Source organism: Pogoniulus pusillus, chromosome 18, assembly GCF_015220805.1.
Source record: "Pogoniulus pusillus isolate bPogPus1 chromosome 18, bPogPus1.pri, whole genome shotgun sequence".
Lineage (NCBI taxonomy): Eukaryota > Metazoa > Chordata > Aves > Piciformes > Lybiidae > Pogoniulus > Pogoniulus pusillus.
In genome coordinates this window covers 23,375,516-23,402,792 of record NC_087281.1, presented here as the reverse complement: position 1 = coordinate 23,402,792, position 27,277 = coordinate 23,375,516, and the positions used below count along the sequence as shown (strand labels likewise).

At 46.2% G+C, this 27,277-nt stretch overlaps 1 protein-coding gene across 3 annotated transcripts in view; it reads left to right on the top strand.

Annotated features, from left to right (window-relative positions):
* XPO5 (exportin 5) overlaps positions 1 to 26,184 on the top strand; it is a 30,790-nt gene extending 4,606 nt beyond the window's left edge. For all 3 annotated transcript variants that reach the window (XM_064158773.1, XM_064158772.1, XM_064158771.1), the window contains 26 exons: positions 169 to 354; positions 1,032 to 1,108; positions 1,524 to 1,623; positions 2,982 to 3,065; positions 3,445 to 3,570; positions 3,809 to 3,899; positions 6,334 to 6,462; positions 7,154 to 7,269; positions 8,206 to 8,361; positions 8,751 to 8,792; positions 9,388 to 9,477; positions 10,788 to 10,987; positions 11,550 to 11,649; positions 12,930 to 13,111; positions 17,792 to 17,892; positions 18,885 to 18,981; positions 19,509 to 19,645; positions 20,256 to 20,353; positions 20,793 to 20,839; positions 21,048 to 21,142; positions 21,932 to 21,994; positions 22,476 to 22,558; positions 23,296 to 23,403; positions 23,580 to 23,717; positions 23,875 to 24,039; positions 24,471 to 26,184. In XM_064158773.1, the coding sequence (XP_064014843.1) occupies positions 169 to 354; positions 1,032 to 1,108; positions 1,524 to 1,623; positions 2,982 to 3,065; positions 3,445 to 3,570; positions 3,809 to 3,899; positions 6,334 to 6,462; positions 7,154 to 7,269; positions 8,206 to 8,361; positions 8,751 to 8,792; positions 9,388 to 9,477; positions 10,788 to 10,987; positions 11,550 to 11,649; positions 12,930 to 13,111; positions 17,792 to 17,892; positions 18,885 to 18,981; positions 19,509 to 19,645; positions 20,256 to 20,353; positions 20,793 to 20,839; positions 21,048 to 21,142; positions 21,932 to 21,994; positions 22,476 to 22,558; positions 23,296 to 23,403; positions 23,580 to 23,717; positions 23,875 to 24,039; positions 24,471 to 24,611 (2,952 nt within the window). In that variant the 3' untranslated portion in view covers positions 24,612 to 26,184. The remainder of the gene's footprint in view (positions 1 to 168; positions 355 to 1,031; positions 1,109 to 1,523; positions 1,624 to 2,981; positions 3,066 to 3,444; positions 3,571 to 3,808; positions 3,900 to 6,333; positions 6,463 to 7,153; positions 7,270 to 8,205; positions 8,362 to 8,750; positions 8,793 to 9,387; positions 9,478 to 10,787; positions 10,988 to 11,549; positions 11,650 to 12,929; positions 13,112 to 17,791; positions 17,893 to 18,884; positions 18,982 to 19,508; positions 19,646 to 20,255; positions 20,354 to 20,792; positions 20,840 to 21,047; positions 21,143 to 21,931; positions 21,995 to 22,475; positions 22,559 to 23,295; positions 23,404 to 23,579; positions 23,718 to 23,874; positions 24,040 to 24,470) is intronic.
* Positions 26,185 to 27,277: the final 1,093 nt, after the last annotated feature.

The following is a 27,277-nucleotide window of genomic DNA, read 5'->3' as shown; positions in this document are numbered from 1 at the left end:
AGCACAAACTACTTGAGATAAGAGATGTGAGAGGTGGTGGCCAGAGGATCCAAGTTTCTCACACTCTTAGGGTGGTTCCTGGTACTGCTCTTCATAGGAGTGGACACATTTAGATGGGAATGGGTGTTTGTCTCTGGCTCTCACCGCTTGCTGCCGTTCTCTTTACAGGCCCAGGCAAACTGCCGTGTGGGGATAGCAGCACTCAATACTTTGGCTGGCTACATTGACTGGGTGGCTCTGAGCCACATCACAGCAGACAACTGCAAACTCTTGGAGATGTTGTGTTTGCTTCTGAATGAGCCTGAGCTGCAAATAGGAGCATCGGAGTGTCTCCTGATTGCTGTCAGCAGGAAAGTAAGTTATTCCTCAGCTCCTCTGGCTCTCCTTTGTTTCCCTCCTATTCTCCTTCATAATTCTTCAGATGGAGCACGTGATATTTTTGCCCCTTTATTTAGGACATAACATTCAAATTGAGCTGTTTATGTTAATAATATGAACATTGAACTGTGACAGCAATTATTCACAGCTGTTAACAACAGGTGTGAATATCATGCCAGCACAATACCTACAGCAAGTGCTCTCCAACTTCTGTGCTCACCTTTCCTTCCAATTTTGAGGTTGGAAATTCCATCGACTTTTTTTCCCCCTGCTTCCTACAACTGTGAAGTGGTGAGCTATCACCTGCTGTGTTATCTGGCAGTTCAGAGAAATGACAGCAGGATCTAAAGGGGTGATTTAACCCATATAGTCGTACGAGCTTAATGTTGAGACTGCATGTTCTGTCAGCTGCCCTGAAGTAGTCTGCCAGTCCCGGGGTGGTTTAAAGTTTGTGGTGGGTTTGCCTGGGACAATATCTTGAGATCAGCAATACCCTAGATTTTTTTTGCTGAATTATTTGTGGACTGTTAAGCCTCTCCTCAGATAGAGAAACAGCTGGAGATCTCTTAATCTCACTTGTGAATGGGAAGAAGTAGTTAATTAGATGGAGTAAATAATTATGTTCTGAGGCATTTGCCATGTCTTACACGTAGGGTAAGCTGGAGGACCGGAAGCCTCTGATGGTCTTGTTTGGAGATGTTGCCATGCACTACATTCTCTCTGCTGCCCAGTGAGTACCATCCTGCTGCTGTAATCTCATAGCTGCTTTAAAATGTAGAGATGATCTGGAAAAGATACTGCTGCTTAACTGCAGAAAGCTGAGTTGGGAGAGAGCAAGGCCACTATTTTTTGTGCAAAACCTGAAAAAATGCCAATATTTTTTAAATCACATAATTGAAATACAAAGTGATTCATTTCAGTTTTCCCTAGCTTTGTATTTTAACCTGAAACTGATCAGGAGGGACTCTAAGAGAGGCAGTTTCAGAGGTTTTAGATGCCAATAAAGCAATGCTTGATTGTAGTGTGGGAAGTCTCACTGCAATAAAGTCAAGTTGCTCTAGTCTTTTAATCTACAAGATTAATACACGTATGCCTACAGCCTGAGTAACAGTGATCCTGTTTGTCCCCTCTCTGCTTATTCCCAGGACAGCAGATGGAGAAGGCCTGGTGGAGAAGCACTATGTTTTCTTGAAGAGACTTTGCCAAGTTTTGTGTGCATTGGGCAGCCAGCTGTGTGCATTACTAGTAAGTCTCTACTAATACCAGCAGCAATGCTGGCAGGGCTAGTTTTCAGGCCTGGGGGCGAGATGGCCATGATCTAAGGTATGACCCAGGTTTGTCTTTGTGTGTTTGGTAACCACAGGGTTCTCTCTGCATATTGGAAAAATGCAGAAATGGCTCTGCTTGCAGGGGAGAGAAATGTGCCCTGCTGAGTCACAGGAATGTAGAATGGAAGGACCCTGACTAATTTCAGGCCTCTGCTGTCATCAAGAGTCATCTCCTATAACCTTTGTAAAATGGTGAAGCCTCACTGAAAATTGGTCACATTTCTTGCTATCTACTGCTATGGAAAAAATACTCCAGGAAACTGCTCTTGTGTTGGAAGCCTTTTAGATTTCCCTATTAAAACTAACTCAAAAGAGTATAGTTGTTTGTTCTTCTGCCAAGATTCTATGAAGCTGAAGGATGAAACAGATTTAGTTCCTGCTGTTCATCTTTCTGATGCTTTGTGTCAATGCTGATAGAAAGGTGCATGTTGATACTTTGCATGCCATGCTGAATTACCACTCCCTCTGTTGAGAATGGTAAAGGAGGCAGGCTTGTTGAGAGCTGCTGTTTGTGGAGAGACTGAGGCAGCCAGCCTGTGCAAGTGATAGGGCAGGCTAAGTTCTCACAGGGAGGGCAAGAAAAAGCAAACCCTTTGTCCCTAAAAAGAGCATGTGTTACCCTTCCTGTGACTTCACTTGATGTTGGGCAGTGTGAATTGTTGGTCTGTAGTGAAGTACTGTGATGGGATCCTCATCCTGATTCACTCTCAAGAGAGTCAGCACTGAACTGTACAGCTCCAAAACAGAGGTCTGGAATGCAGCAGCAAAATGTTTCACTTGTGGCTCTGGGCAAAACATCCTCTTCCTGGCAAACTTCCCTGAAAGTTATTGGTAAGAGATGCATGTATCTTAGTTGCAGGAAGCATTCTGAGGAATGGAGGTGAAATATGTGGGTATGTTTGCTTGTGAAATTTTGTGGTTGTGAATTGGTTTACTTCGGTACTGCTGAGTGGACTTTACCCAGCAGGAGTAAAATTGTGACTTGTGGAAGCAGCAGCACTGGTTACAAGTTTGGTTTTAGCAGAATTCCAGTATCTGAAAGTCACCCTTTTCTCTTGGATTAAGGTGGTGCTACTTCTAGCATCCCCAGGCTGGTCAACAGAACTTGCTACTCCTCAGACTGTAACTGGTTTCAGGAAAAATCTCAGGCATGCAGAGTTTTTCTCTCAGCTCGCTTAAAGTCTGTGACCTTGGATGTAACACTCCGAGTTTACCCAGAGACATACTACTTGTGGCACAGAGTTAGTAACTGTGTGAAATTGACTCTTCCTATAGGGCTCAGATTCTGATGTGGAAACACCAGCCAACTTTGGAAAATACCTTGAGGCGTTTTTAGCCTTCACAACCCATCCCAGCCAGGTATGTAGAGGGCTGAAAGTCTTGAGTGTGTCTGTGACAATGTATGAATGCATAACTGAGCTAACATCTAGAAGACTATAGAACTTCAGCTGTCAAACATTGCTGCTCAGGTTCTCCATTTCATCTGTAGACTTGGGAGGCAGAGTGGTTTCTTCTCTGTTTCTGCCCCATTAGGAACAGTGCCTAGTAGGAAATGCAGAGTTTGCAGTCAGCCCTAGTATTTATTTAGAGACTTCAAGCCTGGAAGTTTGGTTTGTGCTTGCAAGGTGTCTTGTCCTGAACCAAGTAGTGTGATTTGCTGTTGCTTTCTTTTAGAAACACTTGATGTTAGTAGTGGAAGTTCCATCACTGAAATCCTTCTCTCCCCTACTCCTTGCAGTTCCTGCGTTCTTCCACCCAGATCACTTGGGGAGCCCTCTTTCGGCACGAAGTTCTGTCTCGTGACCCCTTACTGCTGGCTCTGATTCCCAAGTACCTCCGTGCATCCATGACCAACCTAGTGAAGGTATGTGAGAGCTGTGGCCATGCAGGTGTGAGAGGATGCCTAAGTGAACATGGCCTGTGAGTTGTGGGGAGAAACTTCCTTTTTATTGTGTCTGCCAGGAACACGCTCTCTAGACCACTGAGCAAACAGCTGTATCTCAACATTTTACTGCCTGCTTTTTGTCTTAAGTCTTCTCCTTGAAGCTGCTGTTAGTTGTGGTGGGTGACTTCTTTCCTGAGATTGTCTACTCTGTCACCAGGTGGGCTTTCCCTCTAAAACAGACAGCCCCAGTTGTGAATACTCACGCTTTGATTTTGACAGTGATGAGGACTTCAATGCTTTCTTCAACTGTAAGTTGCCATCACCTTGTGTGGATACTGTTGTCTGTGCCTTTCTTCTTGCTTTTGATTGCTGACTGAGCTTGGAGCCTACCAGCCTGACCTTGCAGGTCCTACTTGTGTTTTAACTTCTTCACTGTTAGATCTTGGAGTTAATTTACAATCTTTCCGGGGCAGCTCAGGTATTCCTTTTTACTTTCTGCTGGGGCTTTGCTTGCTGGGCAGGTAGGTAGCCTAGTAGCATGTGGCAGCTAGTGTCAAAGAAGTTGTGCCTCTTGGTCAGCTAGAGAAGGAAATGAAACAGCCAGGAGTCCTGTTCAGGTTATGAGAGGAAGGCAACCTGACTCCATGAAAAGGCAGAAGACTTAATATGTCATTGCTGAAAAGAAATCTGTTTTGGCCCTGCTAAGAAGCTTCTGATCAGTACCCATAGCTACAGCTGAGCAACTGAAATAGCCAAATGTAATCATTAAACCAGCAAAAGAGAACCCTTGGGTGTTAATAATTTTATTCTTTCTTCTTATATTTAACTTCTTAAAACCAAGGGCACTTCACCCTGGTTCTTACAGTTTGGTATTCACTTGAAGTGTGGGAGAATGTACTTAATAAATCCTTTTTCACATTTCTATTTGAAGGTTTTAAACATTGCTTTTTTATTGCTGAGTAGATAGTTTATTTTTTATTCATGTGCACAAAGAATTCAAAATAATTTTATGTTGAAGATATTATTACACATGCAGGAAAATAAAAATTCCTCACAACATAGAATTACTTCACAAACCTTTTTTTTTAAACTGGCAAGCTGCATCTGTAGTCAGCACAGCTCAATCTTTTGTGTAGTCATGTACTGGAGTATGTTAGAACAAGTTAAATTCCTATTCTGTACTTTGCTTTTAATATCTTTGAAATTGAAAGTAAGAATTCTTTGGAGGTTTTTGAGCTCACTTCATCATCCAAGAATCTGAACTGATTTAAGTTGAATAATCTATAAAAAATGTGTTTAGCTGAAAAAAGTGGTAGTTGCCTCTTGCTATTTTTTCTGTCTCATTATCTCAAGATGTTTTGTAAGCAGCAAACGTTTAATTTGAAGATTTTTTTTTTTTAATGACAACTGAGGGCTTAATTGTAGTAAATCTGTGCTCAGCATAAATTTTCATGTTTCACATATTGCAGCTTAATTGTCCTTGTTTTTGTGCTAATTCATCATTCTTCAGGCCTTTTGAATAACTTCCGAAATTGCCCATGCTGTTACCTGCTTTACTCACTGTATAGCTGAGCCTTACTGCATAGCTGTTGTCAGAGCAACAGTCCATAGTGTTCCCAGGTCTGCAGAGCTACAGGCAGCCTTTGGAGAAGGGAGCATTTGCAGCATCACCTTGTGTCGTGGAGCCAGGGAGTTAATGTGGCTGAATCAGGAATTGTAAAAATGGAGTTATTTTGTTTGCCTGAAAACCTCACCCCCAAACTACATACAAAACTAGTTCAGGTTTATTTACAGGTTCTAATTCAGTCAGGAACTCTTCACAAGGATGTTATGGACAAACTTAGAGATTTAGGAAGTCGGGAAATGGAAAAGGCTAAGCTATAAAGACAGCTTTACCCCACTATCAGTCAGGCTGAGCAGAGAGTTAAGGGAACAGCAGGCTTTACTCACAGAGGTGAGAGGGGATTTCTCTGTGTCTCAGCTCATCCTCCTGATGTTTTAAGCAGTATCCAGTAGTCTGGATCCACGCAGCTGCAGCCCAAGGTGAGTGGCAAAGCTGCCAAACTCAGAAATGTCTCGAGATACAGCTGCCACAAGACAGAGATTTGTGGAAGCAATGCTGCCTCAGCAGCGGCAGGGCAAAGCCAAACTGCTAGGGTCCCCCAGTCCTGAAGGCAGCTGGGAAGTTGGCTGCTGATATGATCCAAGACTAGCAGGGTCCAGGTGCCACCAGCAGCTCTCTCAAAAGGACCCCAGGACTTGCCAAGCTTGTAAGTTTGCACAGAATGGTGCAAAAGTGGAGAGACTCACCCAAAAGCAGGGACGGTGTAAAACCAAGAGCTGTGTAAAAGGTAGGAGCAATCCAAAAGCAGGAACAGTCCAAAATGAGAACTCTGTCACAGCAGGAACCTGTCCCTTTGGGAACCCTGTGAAGGCAGGAACGCCCTTGCCTTCTCCCTTGCTCTGTTTATCCTTTTCTAGACAAAGTGTCCATTTACCATTTTATACTGGGCATGAAAACCCAGCCAGCCCCCAGCACAAGCGCCCACATGGGTCAGCACACGTCCAGAAAGGCGCCTCCTGCTGTCACCTCTTCAAGCCTGCAGGGCTTGGCGGGGGAAGCAATTTTTGCGCCACCTTCTCCTCCCCATTCAAACCCCAGGGTGGGGGGGAGCAGAGAAGACAGTAATTTTGAGTACTCTGGAACACCTAGTTTCAGGGTGTCTCATTTTTGTGCTGCAGCTTTCCGAGCCCAGCAGGGAGAGGTAATGAGGATGGCTTGTCGTCTGGACCCTCGAACTGGCTTCCAGATGGCTGGCGAATGGCTCAAGTACCAGCTCACAGCTCCTCTTGATACCGGACCTATGAACTGTAAGTTACCTCAAAAAGTAAAGAGGGAGATGGGATTTCCTTTTCAATTCAAGCCAAGAAGGAACTTCTTTGCCTTTTTTAATTTTATTATTTTAAGAGGAGAGGCAAAATTAATTTTTCAGGCTTTTAAGTTTTTTGCAAGTTAAAACCAAAAGCAAAAAATCCACTCTGCCCCAAATTTAACCCTTTGCCATCTAGCTGTGGCACAGCTAATGTAAAGCATCTGGTTCCTCCTTTCCCTCCTCCAAATCTCTCAGCAAAACAGATGAAGCTGTCCCTCTGATATGATTTGGGCCTTGTTGTCTCTATAAGATGTTGATTATTTTTGACAAGGGAAGTTCTGCCTGTCTGGAAAATCCCTGTCAGTTACCTTGCTTTCCCACTCTGAAGGAGAGCCTGCTCTGAAAAGCATCAGGTCTTCAGTGCATGTGGTCTCCCTCCTTTACATTCTGTGGGTCATTGGTGTTGCTCCCTGTGTTATCTCAGATCAGCCTTATGTCTCAAGAGCCTTCATTTGAATGAGAAAAATAGCATGGGAGTACCTCAACTGCTTTTGCTGCATCCCTGACAGGCATCTGCCTGACCAAAATACTTGTGAGTGCTCAGATGTTGCAGTGTGAGAGCTTGGCAGCCTGTTGTTGTACATGCAGGCAAGAGCACTTTGAGAGCTCCAGTGTTCTCTTCCTTTCAGCTAGATCAGGCGAAGGTCTCTGCTCCATCTTCTCTCCATCCTTCGTGCAGTGGGATGCCATGACCTTCTTCTCAGAGAGCGTCATCAGCCAGCTGTTTCGAACCATGGATAAAGATGTATGTGTACCAAATGCTCTTGCCTGCTCTCCTGGCTTCTTCTGAGTTGACATGAGTGGGTTTGTTCAGCTACTTTGTACTTTAAAGGTCTGTAGTAACCAGTTAGCTCCAGGAAAGAGCCTAGATTGTTTGATGAGCAATTCACGTGAGGAGTAGTGACCCTTCTTTAGATGAGACCAAACCCATGCTGGCTTATGCTCAGGCAAATCTTGGTTCTGGACATTATGCCGTGAGAAGCCATAGAAGAGTGCTCAGGTGGCATGCTTTGACATAACACCTTGCTAGAGAAGAAGAGGACTGCTGAAGTGGAAATTTCCTGATGTTACTATTTTTCAGTTATCCCTGATTAGTTTGAGGTGTTGAGTTGTTTTGTTTAATTTAGTGCTTGGTGGGGGTGAACTTTTACCTGAATGAGAGAAGTTCAAGAAGTCGATTGGCAGAAGTTTCTGCTTTTCGTTCACTAGCAGGCAAACCAGAAGGAAAGCATTTCTTACCTCTCTGTGCACCAGCTGGGTATTTTCATTAAATAACTAGGTGATCATTCCAGTCACAGTTAAATAATTACATGAGTTGGCATAGTTTATTAAACGTGGAATCTGTTGAACAGAGTCAAGAGAATTGGCAGCCAAACTGACAGCAAATTTTACCTATCCTGGAGGTGCAAGCAGTAGTATGGGGACTTGAGATTGACATCTCAAGGCTGCACTGCCAACAACGGAAATGCTGCTGTCCTTTATTCCTCAGCAGGTGCATCTGGCACACTGAGATTTCCATGTTTGTTTCTTTTCTGCTTTGATAACATCTGTGTGCAGCTGAGAGGGCTGATAAAATATCAGCAGCTCTGTGGCCTAGCTGTGGGAGTTGTAGGATGTGCGCTCAAGTACTGAGTGATGCTTCTTTTTTTTTCTCCCTTCTTCCCTTTGCTTCCTTTTGTAGGAAATCCCAGTGAATGATGGCATAGATCTCCTACAACTTGTACTTAGTTTTGAAACAAAGGATCCTCTCATCCTGTCTTGTGTGCTCACAAATATCTCTGCTCTCTTCCCATTTGTCACTTACCGACCAGAATACCTACCTCAAGTACTTTCTAAGGTAGGTACTTGGCAGACAGTGCTAAAACTGTGGTGCAAGCCCCTTGTACTAAATCATGTTCCTTTCCTGGGATTACTATCAGGGAAGGACTATCCTTCATGTTAATGATGGGGAAAAACTGACTATTATTTAAGAGGAAACAGTGTCAAGTAACAAATTTTTTGCAGTTTGTACCCTTAAATCTTAAGTGCACACTCTGGGCAGTAAAATCCATGCTTTATTTCAGAGCCTTGCTGAGCTGATGATTCATCTTTCAACTCAGGGGTTGTAATTTTAACAAAATTGCACCAAAGTCTTATAATCTGTTCCTTGAACTCAAACCACACAAGTGCTAGGCATAAACAAACTTTGAGTATTTTGATTTTTTTTCCCCCTCCCTTTTCTCACAGCTCTTTGCTTCAGTTACCTTTGAAGTTGTAGAAGAAAGTAAGGTATGTCTGAATTGTTACCTACTGATGAGCTGTAGCAGTTGGGTGAAACTGTACTGGGTTTGAGAGCATGCTGAGTCTGAAGAGTCAAATGTAGTAGGCTTCTTGAGTATAGTTTCTGTCCTGGAATGGGCTGGGAGATCTAGATATAACTGATCACTTCTCGATGGGCATAGCCTAATAAACTTAGAAGGCCACTGAGTTGGTCTAAAGCCAGTGTACTTAGTACCCTGGTATATATGCTGGCCTTCCTGAGAGTGAGATCCCTTCATTAGCTGTGGATATTCTTCAGTTGTTGGTACGTGTGATTGTGAAGTATGGCTGTAAAGCTGCCAGGTACCTAGAGAGTGCTTGGAGCCTGAAAATAGTGGCTAAGATCCATGGCATCCTTGCTGCTGGAGTATAAGCCTGCTTGAACATTGGCTTCTTAAGCTGGCTACTGCTTCAGAGGAAATGTGGCTGTTGCATGATTGTTTGGGGTGGGTATGGAAAGGCTTTTTTGATTTGTACTCAAAAGTGTAGAAAACTCTGATGAATTTATCTCTTCAAGTTACCCTACTTTTGTTTTATTGCATTGAAGTTTGTTATGTCTGTCCAGGCTCCTAGAACTCGAGCAGTGAAGAATGTGAGAAGGCATGCATGCTCCTCCATCATAAAGATGTGTCGAGATTACCCTCAGCTTGTCCTGGTATGTGAATTCAGTCCTACCATGAAGTCTTACCTCAGTTTCAGGGTGGATTTTGTGAGATCTTCTGTTTCCTTGCCTACAGCCTCTCTTTCTTCCAAGAAGCATTCCTGCTGTACACTTGACAAAGTGTTTTATACTCTGCACCTGCTTTCTTTCCTCACTGCCTCTGATAATTTTTCTGCCTGAAGAGCTGAATTGTGAAGTGATGAGTTAAATGCAGAAGGGAGGAGGATACAAGCAGCACTAGATTAATTTTAAGGGAACGTTTACTCAGTTTCCTTTTCGTCACTTGTGGTGATCTTGATTGTAGCTGGTGAGGCTAGCAAGGACTGATCTCCATACTTTGTTACTTAACAGGATGTAGAGGTAAAAGGAGAATACTTGTTTTCTGAATTAGTTTGAAGAGACCAGAAAAAACAAGTGTTTAAAACCCATGAGCTAGTCTTTTGTTTGGTTTTGCTGAACTAAACAGTCTGCATGCAAAATGCGTAGCTCTGAACTTTCTGTAGCAGTGTTTGTGTGGCCTGGCCCTAGGATTGTGGGAACACCACAGGACATTATTAATTCAAACAAAGGCACTTTTTGAGGATGCTAATTAAGGTAGTTTAGACGTTTCAGTCTGTATTCTGCAATAGCTCCTAAGAGCCAATAGGTTTGTCTTTGTCCCATTCTGCTGGTCCTCAAACTACAGCCCTCTTTTGCCCATGGCCAGCCAAAAATCCTCACTGGAAAAGCCAAGGGCCCAGAGCTGCCTCAAAATATGTTCTTATGACTTTGCTGGAGGGGTGGATTGCTAATGCTTATACAAAGTTGCAGGAAGACAGTGGTTGCCACTAGAGTGGGCAGTGAAGGATCTCAAACCATCCTGGTGGAGGTAGTGGTAACCATATCAGTCATTCTTTACACATCTATGAGCAAAGCGATGGAAGAGCCAAAGAAGCAAAGTACTTTCTGTCATCAAATAAACACACCCCAATTATTTTCAAGCACAACAGTGCTGTAAGGGATATGGCTGCCTACAAGAGACATTTCCTCTGCTTATTTCAGTCATTCTGGAGACTTAAGTAAACTGGATGCAGGATGGTGGTACGGGGATAGGCAAGAAAGGAGGTCCTTTCAGACTGCATATTCAGAGAAGCTTGCTACTGAGGGGAAATGGCTGTGTAAAGAAAAGACTCTGTAGAGGAAAAACTCCCAACGTGCTCATCCAGCTGTTCTGCCTAGGGCAGTACACCCCACACCTGCCTCGCCCACTCGCTGTCCTCCATACCAAATGCATGATGCTCTTTCTACTTGGATGTGTTTTCTAGCCAAACTTTGACATGTTGTACAACCACGTGAAGCAGTTGCTCTCCAATGAGCTACTTCTGACCCAGATGGAGAAATGTGCTCTTATGGAGGCCCTTGTCCTCATCAGCAACCAGTTCAAGGATTATCAGCGGCAGAAAGCTTTCTTGGAGGAGCTCATGGCTCCTGTAGCAGGACTGTGGCTCTCCCCAGAGATGCAGAGGTATGGGTTGGCTTTTTTGAGCTTTGAGCTGGAGGTGGTGGTGTTCCCAATAAGGGAGGGTGGTAGGGTGCTTTGTGACCTCCTGCCTTCTGGGCAGTCACTGCGGTAATAGCTCTTCTGCAGTTCAGAAACCACCAAAACAGTCTAAATGCTGTTTGGAAATTGCTGGGGAAGAGTTGGTTACAGTGAGAGGAAAGCAATTCCCAGTGTGCTCAAAGCATCTGCAGAAAATGAGAAATAAAATACCTGCTCACCTGCAGAAGAAGCTAGAAAGCTGAGCGCTCCTTACTAAAGATGATGTATCCTGCAGCCCTGGGCAGCTGGGCACGCAGAAGAGTTTTTCCAGCAGGGCTGTTTTTATGAAGTCCCCATGGCCAAAGAGCATTGGAGATGTTTGGAGAGCACACACATCTCTGGAGCGTTTTATCATGTTCCCACATGCAGCGTGGAGCACTGCCTGTTCTCTCTAGTGTGCTTTGTTAAGATGCCCCTTGCAGTGCAAAGCTCTGCTCAGATTCCCTCGTGTAAACAATTACTGCCTTTGCTATCTTGCTGCTGCTAGAGTCCTCTCAGATCCTGAAGCCTTTATCTCCTACGTGGGTGCAGACAACAAAATTGCTGATCCTGTCTTGGACGATTCTAGTGGCCTGAACCGCTCTAGAGTGAGTATTAACAGGCACGTCCTTAGTAACGTGAGACTTGCTTCCTTCTGTCTGTGGCTGTGTACAAGATCTCTCTGGGTCATCTATTAGAGGATGCAGATCAGAAAGGTTTTCAAGTTTCAGGATAAGAGGCTAACTTTTGCCTCTTCATGCTACAGTGACAAGCATGCAGGCCATGCAAAAGCAGATTATTTAGTAGAGTGGAACATGCTGTCTTTTACTGTTTGTTTAGCAGACTTTGGTTTGGGAGCAGCAATTGGTTTACATCATTCTTGGAATATGGTGCAGTAAACTGTGGGGTTTATACCCGTCTATCTCTACATTCCAGTCATTGGAATCGTCCCACCAAGTTTCAGTAGCAGCCACTAACGTGGCTTTCCAGCAGCACAGTGGCCCTTAATTCCTCCTGTTTATAGCCCAAGCTGTGTGCATTCACAGAGGCATTTCAGCTGGGCTGGCCCTGTCACCTTAGGCAAATCCCCCCGCCTTGGTTTCCTTGGAGTGTCTTGCTGCGTTGTTCCTGGCTTGCCTCAGGGCAACAAGTTGAGAGCCCTTACTAGTACTCTGTCCTTCTGTTGTGCTGCCTCACTGTGTGCCACAGGCAGGCATGAGATTATTAGCCCCTTCCCCCTTCAAATCTTGTTTAAAGCCCTATCAATGAGCCCTGCCATCTCCTGCCCCAGATTCCTTATCCCCCTCTGGAACAGGTGCAACCCATCTGATGCTCGCAGCTCTAGAGCCCTGTATGCTGAGCTGTGGTTTTAAAATCCAAGTCCTGCTGCTGACCATCTGGAGCCATGAATTGCCCTGTTGGCTCTTCCTATACATTCCCTTGTCAATTGCTGATACCAGGAGGATCATAGTCAACCAGGTTGGAAGAGCCCTTCAAGATCATTCAGTCCAACCTAGCACCCAGCCCTAGCCACTCAACTAGACCATGGCACTAAGTGCCTCATCCAGGCTTTGCTTCAACACCTCCAGGGACGGTGCCTCCACCACCTCCCTGGGCAGCCCATTCCAATGCCAATCACTCTCTCTGTGAAGAACTTCCTCCTAACATCCAGCCTAGACCTCCCCCAGCACAACTTGAGACTGTGTCCCCTTGTTCTGTTGCTGGTTGCCTGGGAGAAGAGGACGGAGGAGTTTGTTCTGTCATCAGAGTAGGCTCTCCATAGAGCAGTCCCTTGAGGTGGGGTGATGATAGGCTTCTGTGAAAACACATTTATTCAAGTTGTGTTCTGGCTAACAAACACTCTTTCTTTCCACATCTCTTGCTGCAGATAAGCTTTTGTGTGTACACCATTCTGGGAGTTGTGAAACGAGCTCGTTGGCCTGCTGCTACCGAAGAGGCGAAAGCTGGGGGGTTCTTGCTGGGATACATGCCCAGCGGAGCTCCGATCTACCGTAACCCCTGCACTGAGCAGGTCCTGAAGCTTTTTGACAATTTGCTTGCTCTTATAAGGTGGGTCAAGTTGACTTGAAATCATTTCTGTTAACTTAAGAATCTCTGAAAGCCAAACTGTCATAAATACATGGCATACTCGGAGCATGTTCTCCCGGTGAAGCCATCAGGAACACAGGCTGGTGTAGGTGCACAGCTACTGTTCCTGACTGTTCACAGTGGGGAATGGCACTGGGGACACAGAAGCCTTCTGGAAGTTCGTTGGCCTGGCTTACAAGAGTCCATCAAAGCCAGTGGGAGCTTGGGCTGGGGTTGCCTCCCCCACCTCCACTGCTGTAAATCTGCTACCCGGTTAATCGTTTCTCAGCTAACATCTTTGCTCTGCCCTCAGTCCCTACGAGGCCACCTCTCCAGTCACCACCAGGGCAGTCCCAGCTCTGATCACATCCTGTTGATGTTAGTTCAGTGTTGAGTTAAGCTGATGTTGAACATGAACGCCAGCCTCCTGAAGCACTGTCTGCCATTGAAATCAGTGGATGCATACTCTCAGGCTGATGCTACCTTGCAGTGCCTCTGTGCGTCACTGGTGGTGTGTGTGGGGCTGGGGCAGCCAGAGGAGGGAGCAAGAGAAAGCAGAAAAGGGGAACCCTGAGTAACATAGTTCCCAGAACTTGAGGCATCTGTCTCAGGGCTGCTTCTGCAGTTTTGACAAGCTTATGGGGCAGTTCTGTGAGGTAACACTGATATGGATTTAAAAACTCCTTGGCAGGAGCCTCTTGGAAAATAACATTTTCAGATCCAGTTGTAGTTTTTGCTCCCAGGTCTGTGAGGAAGGGGACCCTATTACTCAAGTACTATTCTAGTCAGGTATGTGTGGTAGTCACTGAGCTCAGGACTCTGCTGCTTCCAGTGAGAAGGAAGATGCTGAGACTGGTAGGACAAGCGTGAGCTGTCTTGGCCCACCCTAGCTGAGCATCTCATCACAAAGCACTGTGTATTGTAATAGGTGATGCTTTGGACAGAGAGCCAAGCTGAACCCTCTCATGGTTGTGGAGTCATATTTGAAGTGGTTTCACCTTTTATCCTACAAGGCTGAAGATCCTATCTGTGAGCTTTTGGGAGAGGATGGCCAGAGCAGAGTTGCATGAGTAGAGGCAATCTCATGCTGTTTCTTCTAGAGCCTGCAGCATGCCGGAGACCAAATAAACCAGTGCCTATGATCTGAACAGGGTGCAACAGACTGACTTTTTGGTTGTGCTGTCACTCTTCTTGCCAGAACTTAGGCATTAGTAAGAACACTTGGGATCTCTGTTAAAAGCAGCTTGGGAAACTATTGTCAGATTCTGTCACTACCTGGGAAGAAGCAGAAATTCTTTGCTTCCTTGTTTGCCACCTCCAGGAAATCACAGGAGCTGTGTTCTATTGACAGTGCTTTTCCATCTGCATAAAGAAAGAGGCTGGCTGTTTTCTGACATTATGCATCTGCGATGTTTGACCACCTCCTCTCTTCTGAGAATGTGGTAGTAACATACATGGAGTGGCCTGTATTTCACTAGGAGCAGAAGATCCTCCACCTCATACTTTTCCTGGCTGCTACTGGATGCAGAGACCTCTTTTGTGTGACAGCTGCAAGTTCATAGTTGGTCAGTGCAAATGTTGGCAATGCTTATGTTACTCTGGAGAAGTTAAAACTTGTACTGTGGAGCTTCTGTTGTGTTTTGCTGCCTTGGAATGCTTTTTCCTCATGCTGCTTCCACAGGCCTTCTTAATATGGATTACATAAGAAAATATTAGATCTGTGTAGCAGCCAGTCAACAGGCAAGGAATTACAGGGATATGAGGAAGGCTGGCTGACTGGAAAGCTGCCCGTGTTGAGGATGTCTTCAGGAGCATAGTGTCATTGCTACTTGGGGGTGTATACTTCTCTTAAGTCTGTACCATTGAGCAGCTTTCTGTGAGGAGAAGCAAGATCCGTTGTTGCTTATGTGCTTATGCAGGAAGCAGATGTAGAAGTACTCACAGATTGTGTTGGTTACTGTGTGAGCATATCTGCAAACAGTAGTAGCATGGATCATATTGAGCACCAAGTCAGGCACCAACATGCAAAAATAAGGCTGAGCAGTTGGGTCTGCTACTCTCTGAATATTGTGTGCCATTCTTCTGCTGTGCTTGCAGACAGAAGCAATGAAAATTAAGTCAGTCTTTGCTAGGGTAGGTGGCTTTGAAGGTAGGTTGTGGATGAGACCAAAGAGCCAAGAGGACAGAGAAGGATCCAGTCTAACAAGAAAAAATAAGTGGCATCTTTTTGTGCCTACCTCATTTTGTCTCTGTCTTGGTAGCTATGTTTACCAAATTACTTTGGGGTTGCTTTGTTAATGCTTTTTGTGGCTCTTAGCATAGTGATTCTCTTGTCCTCTGCAGTATCTCATTTCATCGAGGTGGTTTCTAACTTCTGGCTTAAGTTGTTCCCTCCTAAGTGATGATCTCCAGCCATGTTTAGATAAAGGCACGTTTCTGGAGTTGGTAGCTGCATGAACTGATGGGCACAGCACCTTCATTGTGCTGGGATATGCTCATGTTTTGTTACAAATGGACTGGCCAGGCTCAGCAAAGGCTTTGCATGGACAGAGGCTTTTTTTGGAACTCCTCTGGGTGAGATCCTGACATTACCATGGCATTAATACTGGTGAAAGAATTGTTGGATAGACATGGATGCTGTAGGCATTTCATTGTAGACAGCTCCAGCCTTGGATAAAGATTCTAAAAGCACAGACTGTCCTAAAGGACTCATCTTCTGGCCTTTGAGCCTGTCTCTAGGCATCAGACACTCTTTACAGCAGAGCTGTGACCATCACTGAAAACCCCTCAAGTCCTGCCATATCCTTTGCTTGCCTTTTCTAAAGCATAAGTATCTCCTGAATTTTGTTTTCCCATGTTCTGCTTTGTGTGAGATCCCCAGGAGTGGTGCTTACTGCTTAAGAGTGTAAGCTGGAACATGTCTAGGGGCTACATTTTCATCATGTATGAGGGCTGTCAGAAGCTTTAACTCTCATGGGGAGCAGGCAAGCAGCTGTTTTTTGCTCTGTTATCACTGAGACCTTGCTGAAGTATTGAAAGAGATCTGAGTGAACATCTCCTTCTCCCAACCGTTAAAACTTGAGAAAATGCTTCAAGAACTCTGAAACAACTAAGGACCATGACCACAGCTGCAGGATATGACTATCTGGCCCATCTTGCTGGGGTTAGAGCAGTGGGATATCAAGGTTCACCACCCCAATTCCACAGTGCTTGGGTTTGCCCCACTGTCCTTCTACCTAGCATAAGGCAAAGTCAACATTGTCATGGAGCAGACAGGAGACATGCAAGAAGAGATGATTTTAGTACCCAAGTTTCAGAAATGAAGTTTTTTGAGTCAGTGAGGTAACATCAGCCAAGCTTTTATGGAGGCTAGGCTACTCCCTGGCCACTCTTGGGAAAAGTGCCCCTTTGAGGCCCATTGCATGGTGTTAGATCCAGCCCAGAATGAGAGTATGAGTCGTTGAGTTATTTGTGGAGTTCTTTCTTATGAAACTTACATATTGCCTTCCTCACATACAGTGAGCAGGGAAGTACTTAACACTTGCAGAGAGATATGGGACAGTTACCATTTTAGAGCTAACTCAGGCTGTGTGCAAACTCAGGCAGACATCACTGCTCTGAGGCTGCCAGGACTGTGAACACAGACCTTCAAACATCAAAACAAACCAAAAAATCATTAAGTTATGAGTGAAAGCTGAGACTCTGGAGAAAATACTGAGGTCTGTCCATGCTCCCTTCCCCCAGTCATTCCCATGTACCCCCCCTGCTTTGGGAAATGCTGCTCTAGGGGGAAATACTGAGTTGCCCTTGATCACCTCTAGCAGCAGGTACAATGGCATTGCAGTTTTGGAGGAGGCTGCAGGATTTGTGCTGTGCAGCTGGCGACACCCAGAGTGGAGGTCTGAGGTCTCAAAGGAGAGAGGTAGGTGAGAGAGACACCCCCTGCCAAGTCCAGCTCTTGAGTGTCAGTACCCTGGCTAAAGTGGGACCATTTTGGCCTGGATGGCAAGAACCAGCCACCCGTGGCTGAACTGGTATCCCTTGCAGAGACATGACCGTGGCCGCCTCCTGATGATGCGGAGTTGTTCCCAGCTGGATGTGTCGTCCAGGGGGCACACACATCTGCCACAAGTATCTGATCAGGCTGATGTTCTCCCCAGAGTCCCTCCAGTACCACCTGCTGTTCTGGGGACTGTGACCCATCCCTGGGGGCAGTGTGTGTATTTTGGAGCTGCAGTGGCCCCTCCTTCTGCAGGGACCTTAGGTGCAGAAGGTCTTTTGAGATTACAGAATCTGCGTCTTGTCAGTTTTTATACTACATTCCCTAATCCTTTTGGCCAAGCTAATGAGCTGTTGCCAGCAGGAGGATTGCTGGGAGTTCTCACTGCCAGTGCTTGCAAGGGGTGGGGTAAATTGAAGTAAGTGTAAAGGGCAGCCAGGAGGTTCAGGACATGAGGTGGAGTCACTCCATGTCTCTGTTGGATCAGTTTCCCCAATATTTCTGCAGGTGGGGAAGGGGGATCCCATGCGCACATGCTTGGTCTCACCTTCCTCATCATCTGCCTCAGAGGAGCTGTTCACAAACTGAAGGAGAGGATCCCACTGTCAAGGGCAAAAAGAGTTGACCAACATAAGTATACACCGAGTGCTCTTCTGTTTCAGAACTCACAACAATCTCTACATGCCAGAGATGGTGGCTCGGCTGGGAGAGACATTTGCAAAGGCCTTAGACATGCTGGAGGTGGAGAAGAATGCCATCCTAGGTAAGGGGCTTCTGTCTGGGAGGAATGTAGAGGCACATCCTCAGAGGTAATTGAGGTAGTGGTCCACCAGTAGCCATGGAAGTGAAGAGAGGCTGGAGAGCCAGCTTCTTCATAGGATCTGCAGCTCGCCTGTGATTTGAACCTGCTGAACAGAAGAAGTTACATTTTAAGTTACTAGTCGTGGCCAAATTTGTTTCTTATGCATAAAATGAAGGGTACCCTACCAAATTGCTTAACCCAGCTGGATGGTGGTGTCTCCAGCATCGCATTTCAGGCTGGAGAGACTGAGGTTGCTGTGATTGTCTACCTTTAAGCAGAATCAGTGCTCAGCAGAAACCTTGAGTGCTGGTGTGGAGACCTGTCCTGGAGTGCAAGAGCCAAGTCCTGCAGTACTGCCCTGTCATTTGTTTGCAGTGCCTTAAAGAGAGGCTTTTAGAGCTGTCTGAATCTGTGTTTGAGCTTGTGAACACAGAACCCTTTCCAGCCAAGCAGAAGCAAGTGGCCTTGTGGGCTGTGTGTGGACTATGGCTCTGGAAATTGAGGTTTAATTTCAGGTTCTGACAGACGGTGAAATATTTGGGAGGAGTTTGCTTTGTCTTTCTTGTCTCCACTTCCTAGCTGTAAAAGGAGATGCTTCCTTTACCTGTTTTCTGTGACCTATGAACTCTGTGAACCACTATGCATGAAGCAGCAGAGTCTTAATTTCAGCTCTAAACCTTTTCACATCATAGTTCAGCAGTCACTTGTGTCCTGACAGACACATGCAAACCTGAGGATGGGCTATCAGAGTAGCTGTGTGACTCACCTTTGCTTATGACCAGCTGTGGGTACATGCAACCTGAACTCGGCTGACCTCTGGAGGGAGGGAGATGATGCTGCAGAGATGCCGTACTTCTTCCCATTTGGTTTCATGTTGATTTTGCCAAGTGCTGTCAAGCTGGCTGGGACCTAGCCAAACATTCAATGTAGCTGAAGTTTATTCTTCCCCACAGGTCTCCCTCAGCCTCTGCTGGAGCTTTATGACTCTCCTGTTTACAAAACAGTCCTGGAAAGGATGCAGGGCTTCTTTTGTACCCTGTATGACAACTGGTAAGGATACCACATGTGCCCCACGCAATCCCAGCACTGCACAGCTGGAGCAGTAGGCTGTTGCTGCATGTTGACTTGGAGAGTCAGACTTCTTTGTGAGCTGTGTCCTGTAACATCCAAGTATGAGCTGCAGGGGTGAGCTGTACTGGTGATTATAACCTACACATGGAACACAGTCATAGAAAACAGACCTCAAAATGTGGATCTGCCGTTAGTTTTTCAGCAGTTAGGTGGTCAGAGTGGAGCACTTAGGTGATATACTGTTTGTTTGGCTCTTTACCACTTTTAATTCTGTTAGGATCCATCAGCATTTGAAAGTGCATTTTAGTGGTTAAATGCTTAACTCATTGTCTCTCTGCAGGTATCTTGCTAAAAAAGAGATACTGTGCTAAAACTCCCCTACAGTATTTGCTGAAGAACATGGGAGCTATCTAATCTCAAGATAGCAGTACTTGTAATGTTTGCCAGGCAATAGGCATGGTACCTGTTACCTAGCAGACTTGCAGCTAACTTTTTTTTTGTTGAAGTTTCCACATCCTGGGAAATGCAGGCCCCTCCATGCAGCAGGATTTCTATACCGTGGAGGGTCTCGCCTCCCAGCTCCTCAGCTCCGCTTTCATCAACCTCAATAACATTCCTGATTATAGACTTCGCCCCATGCTCCATATCCTTTTCTCTCAAGCCAGCTAAAAAGGTATTGAAGTGTGAACTGAGAACTTGCATCATTTTCAGTATGGCCCAGCCAAAGAAGGGTGATAGAGGAGGTAAACAAATGGGTATACACACGGTGTGCATGAGGTGCGAGCCCAGGAGGGCACAAGCAGAAACAGCAGCGTGGCAGGCAGAGAAAATAAATGCAAAGGATTTGTGTCATCCTGGAGGCATCATGAGGTGGACACTGCCTTCTGAAGGGTAAGGGAGCTTGCATAATGTGAGAGTTTGATATCAGGATGGCTGAATAGACTTTGTCCTTGTTTGGGAGGCCACCTGGTGTTGCCAAACCACTTTCCAGGGCCAGACATTCCGTGTCACAGCTAGCAAATGGCTAAGCACCCTCAGCTTTCTCAGCTGAACTATCAGGGAAGGGGGGCATGAATACCTCGTGCTGTTGCTGTATACAGATGCCACTTGTTCATTCAAGACTCAGAGAAGATGGCCTTTGAGGAGTCTGTTACTTGGCCTCCCAGTGGAACAGGCTAGTTTGGGCAGTGTGCTGGAGTTTTCCTAGCAGCTGGCCATATGTGCTGGATCTCTTCCTTAACTGGTCTGTGCAGGTGTGTTTGTGAAGCCCTTGGTACTCTCCTGCCCTTCAGAATACTATGAAACCCTTGTCTCCCCTATGCTGGGACCACTTTTTACCTATCTTCACGTGGTAAGAAAAAACTTGTTCAGTGTCTCGTAGCAGCTGGCAGCAGTGTGTGAGAACATGTCTCTCCAAAGCCAGCAGACAAGGGCAGATCTTCAATGCCTAACAATTTTGATGCTGTTTGGAGGTGTGCTGAACCCTGGCTGTTGCACTGCACTCCTTGCTGTGAATTCAAACCTGTGGATATTGGATCCTCAACCTTCAGCCCTGAGAATTTTTCTAGGGTTTTTTTTTGCTTGCCTGCTCTCATTGTCCTGACACCTGGCTCAGATTCCTGCAGCCACAGAATCTGGAGCACAGCTGGAAGCAGTTCTTGTCCCATTAGCATGAGAGCTATGTGTAAAGTTCTTGTGCTTCTACTGGCAGCTGTTGCTTGGGTTTCTTTGTCTTGTGTCCAGCATGGTTCCTTAGGAAGGTATTGAATCTTCCCTTCTGTCTTGAACAGAGGCTGTCTCAGAAGTGGCAGGTGATCAACCAGCGAAGCATGCTATGGTAAGCTTCCACCCCTTGATATGAGTGGGAAATGGGGAGTGGGAAGCAGCTTTGGTCTTTCATGTGGCCCTTTGCCCAGGGAAGAGCCCTGCTGGCACAAGGCTAAACACACTGTGTTTACCCTCCTGGTGATTCATACCCTGTGCTTGGGCAGAGGGGATACTTTAAGACACTGGCTACCCTCATGCTAAATAAAACCTGTTCTCAGTGAGGATGATGCTGCAGATGACAACCCAGAGTCTCAGGAGATGCTTGAGGAACAGCTTGTCAGACTGCTGACCCGAGAAGTAATGGATCTCATCAGTAAGTGAAATCAAGTTAAGTCCCAGTGGATATGTGGGACATATGCCTTGGAAAGGATATCAGGAATTTCCAGCATGCAGTAAAACTTAACTATAATGCCCACGAGTATTTAATGTCATCCTCAGAACCCAAGTGTGAGACAGTTAACCTTGCCAGGGTCTTTGCTGAAACCCAGTAAGAGATCAACTGAAAACCTTCAGAAGAGAGTTTCTTCATTTCATGTGCATTTAGGGCACTGTCCTTGTAGGAGTCTGGTCCTCCTTCGGAGTCTGGATTCTCCCTTTCTGCATCCTGGAGCCCAGTGCAGGACATCAGTTTGTGTACAGCCTAAGTGTAGAGTAGTTTTGTTTCTGGCAGTTGCAGTCTCCAGTCAAACAGAAGGAAAAAGTCTCTCACTTAAAGCAGTCTCCCTTCTTTTTGTTCCCTTTCTTCAGCATCATTTTTGTCAGTATGGGTTTAGCAGAGAGGCTGGGAAGATTGTCTCAATATAGCGTTTATAGATCCTTGACCTTCTATCTCCTTTTTTGATTGCTCTTGTTGCCTTAAGATGGTATTCTTCCCAGGCTACATAGGTTTCTGGTTCTCAGTAGTTTGAAGCAGGCACGGTTCAGCAGGTTCTGCTGTGGGAGGATGCTGTGGGTGGAGTGTTTCAGCCTTCCATGTAGTGCAGAATCTGGCTTTTATGCTGGGCTTTCAGAGTCTTCAGATACTGTGTAAGAGCTTGAGGGAGCTTGAAGCAGCTGAGAGCCCATCAGAGTCTGCTCCCCTGACCTGCAAATGTTTTTGCAGCTGTCTGTTGTGTTTCGAAGAAAGGTGTTGAGCATAACACTACTGCTTCTGTAGATGGAGATGGTGAGTAAATGTCTACCTTTGCCTTTCCTACCCTTGGTGTATACTAGGACTTTTCCCATTTCTTCATACGATTGAGTGAGAACCTGACCTGTTTCTGGGAGTAACAGGTGCAAGTTTGGTAAGAAGCTGCAACTCTGTTCTGCCCACGGTGTCTGGAGGTCATGTCAAAAAATGGTTTACCCTAGGAGCAAATGTGCTGTGGGGTTCAAGGATAGTATGTTTGAGCACCTCATTCTTAAGGTACTAAGAAGAGGGTTGAGAAGAGGGGGGGATGCATGATCTTCTCAAGAGCTGGGGGTACCTAGTTGGGTGGCCAGCCTCCCCCACAAAAGGTGGGTGCTTTCTGCTCAGAGAAGGATGTTCTGGCAAGGTGTGCCAGCATGCTGATTCCGTGTGCTGGCTCCTGGCACCTAACTTAGCTCTTGCTATGTCTCAGTCCTCAGGAGGCTATGTTCAGTGTTGCCTTTGCTCTGCTCTGCAGATGATGAAGCAATGGCCACAGAGGTGACTCCTCCTGCCAGCGCAGAGCTCACTGAGCTTGGAAAGTGTCTGATGAACCAAGAGGTAAGTAAGAGTACATGCTCTGACTTCCACCATACTTCCACGTGTCTCTGGGGCAGCTAGATGCTGCTACAGCTATCTAGGCTGGTGGAGCATTCCCCAGTGTGAGAATCTTTGCTTGGGAACATGCATGTGTTTTAAGGGCCTTGTTAATGGTTGCAGAAGCACAAGGGAAATGGGAGCTGGGATCCAATATAAAGTGCGGCTATGGAGTTGAAGGTTTTTTTCCATACAAGGCCCTGGGCACTTAGTGCCCAGAGTGTTCCCTGGCTCTGTCTCCATCCAGGGCACCAGCTTTCAAGAGGAAAAACCTCACCCAGCAGTTCTTTTTCCTTCTGAGAAAGTTGCAAGAGCTGGTGTGGGATCCATAGCATTAACACAACCCACTGTGCAGAGCAGCTTCATCCTGATACCTTTGTACTCCTCCTTTCTTCTCCTGTGAATGCCACAGACACTCATGTAAGCAGGGATGTGAGAATAGCAGCTGATGGGAGTTCATGGATGCTCTAGGGCTTTTTCAGGGGAGATGAAGGGAGCAGGTTTGGTAGACACTGGTTCATTGTGGCTAAGATAGTGCACTCTGGGTGCCTTTGAGCACCCTCAGCTGGAGCAGCAGCACACAGGACTCTTAGAAGACAGCCCTGAGAATCCTTGGATTGCTTCTTGGCTCTCTTCAGGTTTGAACCCTGCAGGTGGGAAACAGTTCCTCCAACTAGTTTCCTTCTCTGACTGCTTTTCAGGATGTGTGCACTGCGCTGCTGATCACTGCCTATGCATCACTCTCCTGGAAGGACACCTTGTCCTGCCAAAGAACTACAACACAGCTTTGCTGGCCGCTGCTCAAACAGGTACCTCTAGGAGGAAGAGGAGTTCAGTTCTGGCAGCAGTGTGAAGGGAGGCTCAGAATGTAGTGAGAAGCATGGCTGCTTCTCCCCTGAGCACCTTCTTGCTAGGGAAGACCAAGCTGCAGCAGATAATCACGTACCAATATCCTGCTTTCATGCTGACAGTGCCTCTTCCCCAGGTGCTTCCAGGAAACCTCCTGCCCGATGCCGTGTCCTGGTTTTTCACAAGTGTGCTGAAGGGCTTACAGATACACGGGCAGCACGACGGCTGCATGGCAGCTCTTGTCCACCTGGCTTTCCAGATCTACGAGGCCTTGGTGAGAAATTCAACTCTAACCAGATGTCAGGTTGGCCAGGGAACATGGGAAAACTAATCCCATGCTTGCTTGGATAGGGGCGGAAGTACCAGTGGCTCCCCAAGCTGCACAGAATGGTTCTCTGGCAGAGCTCTGTTAACCATACTCCTCCCTGCAGCGCCCTCGCTACACTGAGCTGAAGGCCGTGATGGAGCAGATCCCAGATATCCCAAGAGACTCTTTGGAGCAGTTTGACTCCAAGCTTCTCAATCCAGCACTGCAGAAGGTGACAGATAAGCGCCGGAAGGATAATTTCAAACGCCTCATTGCAGGTTGCATTGGGGTAAGTGACCTGTTTTGATTTCATGCCTGTACCTTGCAGTAGGGACAGGGTAGCCAGCCTGCCTGCCTGCCTTTCCCCAACCACCCACATGCCAGCCAGGAGATTGCTGTAGCATATTCTCCTTGTTGGGGTTCACAGCACGGAGTGAGCAACCCCTCCAGCAGCAACGTCTCACTTGCAAGCAGGGGGCGCCTGTAACAAGAGGAACAGGGAGTTAAAACTTCTGAACAAATCTCCTAGATAGATGATAGGTTTGTGTAAGTATGGTATCGTTGGAGCTTGATGGCATTGAGTTAGAATCTGGGGAGCTAGAAGGACCCGGCCTGAAACTCCCCAGAATGTAAGCATGGTATCTGCAAGCAGGCTGCACCTGAGCTGAGTGGGGGTCTGAAGGCTGTAACAGCTGCTGCCTGTCTGTCTCTCCTCTGCAGAAGCCTCTCGCGGAGCAGTTCCGCAAGGAGGTTCATATCCGGAACCTCCCATCTCTCTTCAAAAAAGTGAAGCCATCACTGGAGACTGATGTGCTACAAAATGAGGATGGAGAGGGCCTCACTGCACTCTTTGAGCCCTGAGCTTTGGATGCTGCAACCATCTCCTCCCCTACCTTTTGTCTCTTCTCATAGTAAGCACATTAGATTCTCCTTGTCATCACCTCCATGAGCATTTGTCTGAATAAAGCCCCTTACAGGTCTTGTCCTGTTCTCCTCCCTATACTGGGATGGGGCCTATGAAAGCATTTGAACCAGTCTACTAAGCTTTCCCTGATTCCTTCCCCTCCACTCTATTGGATGAGTTTCTTTATACCTCTGCTTCTTTGCAAGGTGGGAGCTGAGCCCATAGACTCCATTCTGTAAAGCCTGGTCATCCTGTAGCTTTGGGTCACTCTTGTTCCACTTCTTCATCCTTTGGGGTTTAAGATTACTGTAAAAGGCAGAGTAGTACACCACATGAGAAGCAGCTGCCCTAATCTTCCCCTGGGTGCTAGTAACCAGGCTTCATAGGGGATACATCACCCACTTGGGCCATGCATGGCAGTACTTGTCCCTAGCAGACTGCTGTTCTGATGAAATCTGCTTCCCTCCAGAAAACCGGGCCTTGGGCTGAGGGCTGTGTGCCAGGAAGCCTGGTAGTGCTCTAAGATCTCTCTTGAGATCAGCCTTTCTAAGGTGCAGCTGCTCTCTAGAAAGGGGCAGACACTATCAAATATACATACATGCGTATATATGTGTATATATATGATCATATTAACATACAGCTTGTTCTACCCAGAGCCAGATAGAAGGCTTCTGCTTTGTGCCAGCCTTTCTTGGACATCCTCAGGGAGAGCAGGACAGATTTTTTTTTTAATTATTGTTTTTTAATTATTATTATTATTATTCTTTTTACCATGCCCTGTAGACTAGAACATGGCCAGTGCAGGGTACACAAAATCTGGACCAATATTTGAGGCACCTGCAAAACAAAAAGGATCTCCTCAATTTGTTGCTCTGGAGGTGACAATAGCCTGTGTCTTTGTCCAGTCTGGTACTCCTCTGAGAATTGCACAGTGGGACAGGAGGGGTGGGGTTTGTGCTGCGATTTACAGGGGGGACTGGGTCAGAAACTGGTTTTCAGATGAGGTGGGACTCTTACCAAGCCACTCCAGTGTGCAAGGCTGTCTCTTCTAACATGACAGATGGTTCATTTTATCTATCCTAGCGTTAGCATAAGAGCTGGGAGGGTCTGGCCAGAGCCGTGCAGGAGACAGAACAAGTAATAAACTCTATCAGATGGAGAAGGTGATGTCTCCACTTGGGCAGACAGGACAGAAAAACTGGGGTTGGGAGGGGACAGACAGCAGAAAGTAAGGGCAGGCTTGGAAATCTACTCACCCTCCTGCCCCTGCTGTTGCACCAGCACCCTCCACTTTCCTCCTGGCCTCAAACTTTTCTAACCTCTGAGCTAACATGGCTCCTGGCTCTCACCAAGGCTGGGTGTATTTATTGTGTTGTGGTATTTTTAACATTCTGTGACTTCATGCTAGGCACGAGGGGTTTTTTTAAGTGGTTTTTAGAACCTTTTTTGTAGGAATGTTCAAATCCGAAGCTGTCTCTGAACCGGTTGTGTTACACCTCTGACTGTCAGTAAAGCTATTCCAGTTTCATACATGTAGTGTCATGTTTCATTTTGGTCATTTTATGTTTCAGTAAGGTAAGAGGCCTCAGCTCTATCCAATCCAGCCTCCTAAGCAGCACTCCTTATTCCAGCTACTAAAAAGGGAGCACCTTTGCTGGTAGTCAAAACACATTATGAGGGAGGGGATGAGAACCAGTCCAGGCTACATAATTAATCTACAAAGCAAAGGGAAAATTCTGGTTTTAAGTATTTATATGTCACTTGAATCTGGTTTATGTTAATTCCACAAGAGCCACTAGATACATTTACAGCTTGAAGGGTACACATTCCCAAAGCAAAACCCTCTGGTGTGGCTATTCCAGAGTGGGTCCCTTAAGCAAGCATGGAAATGGGCACAGCAATAGCACAGAAAGGTGCAGTTGCTACTAAAGTAGCCTGCTGTAGTTGAGCCCTAACTCTCCGACAAGGTTCTCAGTGGTGCAGGAATGTGATACAGCTGTTGGCCTGTGGTTTGTCCCCTCTCTTGATGAAGGTCGCATGAAAGTTGTCGTTTGCAACAAAAGCCTTCAAAAAGGTGGTCCTGAGAAACAGTGTAAATTGTTACAAAGTGTTTCTCCAAGGCCTCAGCTGTAATCCAGCTCAGCACAGGTTGCTTTATCTTATCTAAACTGGAAGGATGCAGCTAGAACTCACTGTTGTTCAAATGGGATTAACACATAAATGAGATCAGTTAGGAACTAGCCACAGTTAAGACTGATTAGAATTTTTGTGTTTATGTTGGCACTGGGACTGCACCTCACTGTGCTCATGAATGTTAGGTAGCTCCTGCATAGCTGCCTTGAATGTTGCAAGCAAAAAGCCCTGAGGAGATTGCACCTCCTGTGTCAGAGCTACCGACTAAAGGACCTAGCTCTTGAGTTCCACTTATCCTTAGAAGGGACTGTTAGGATGAATGAGACCCTGTAGGATGGGTTCAGCATCCAAGATCCCTGCAAGCCTCCTACTGAAAGAAGAGGAAGTGTAAGAGTCAGCAAGCACAGGTGTGAAACACTTAATAGCTCCCAGAACAGTCCTGACCAGAATGCAGCCAGTTTCTGTAGCAACCAATTAGCAGCTGTCTTGG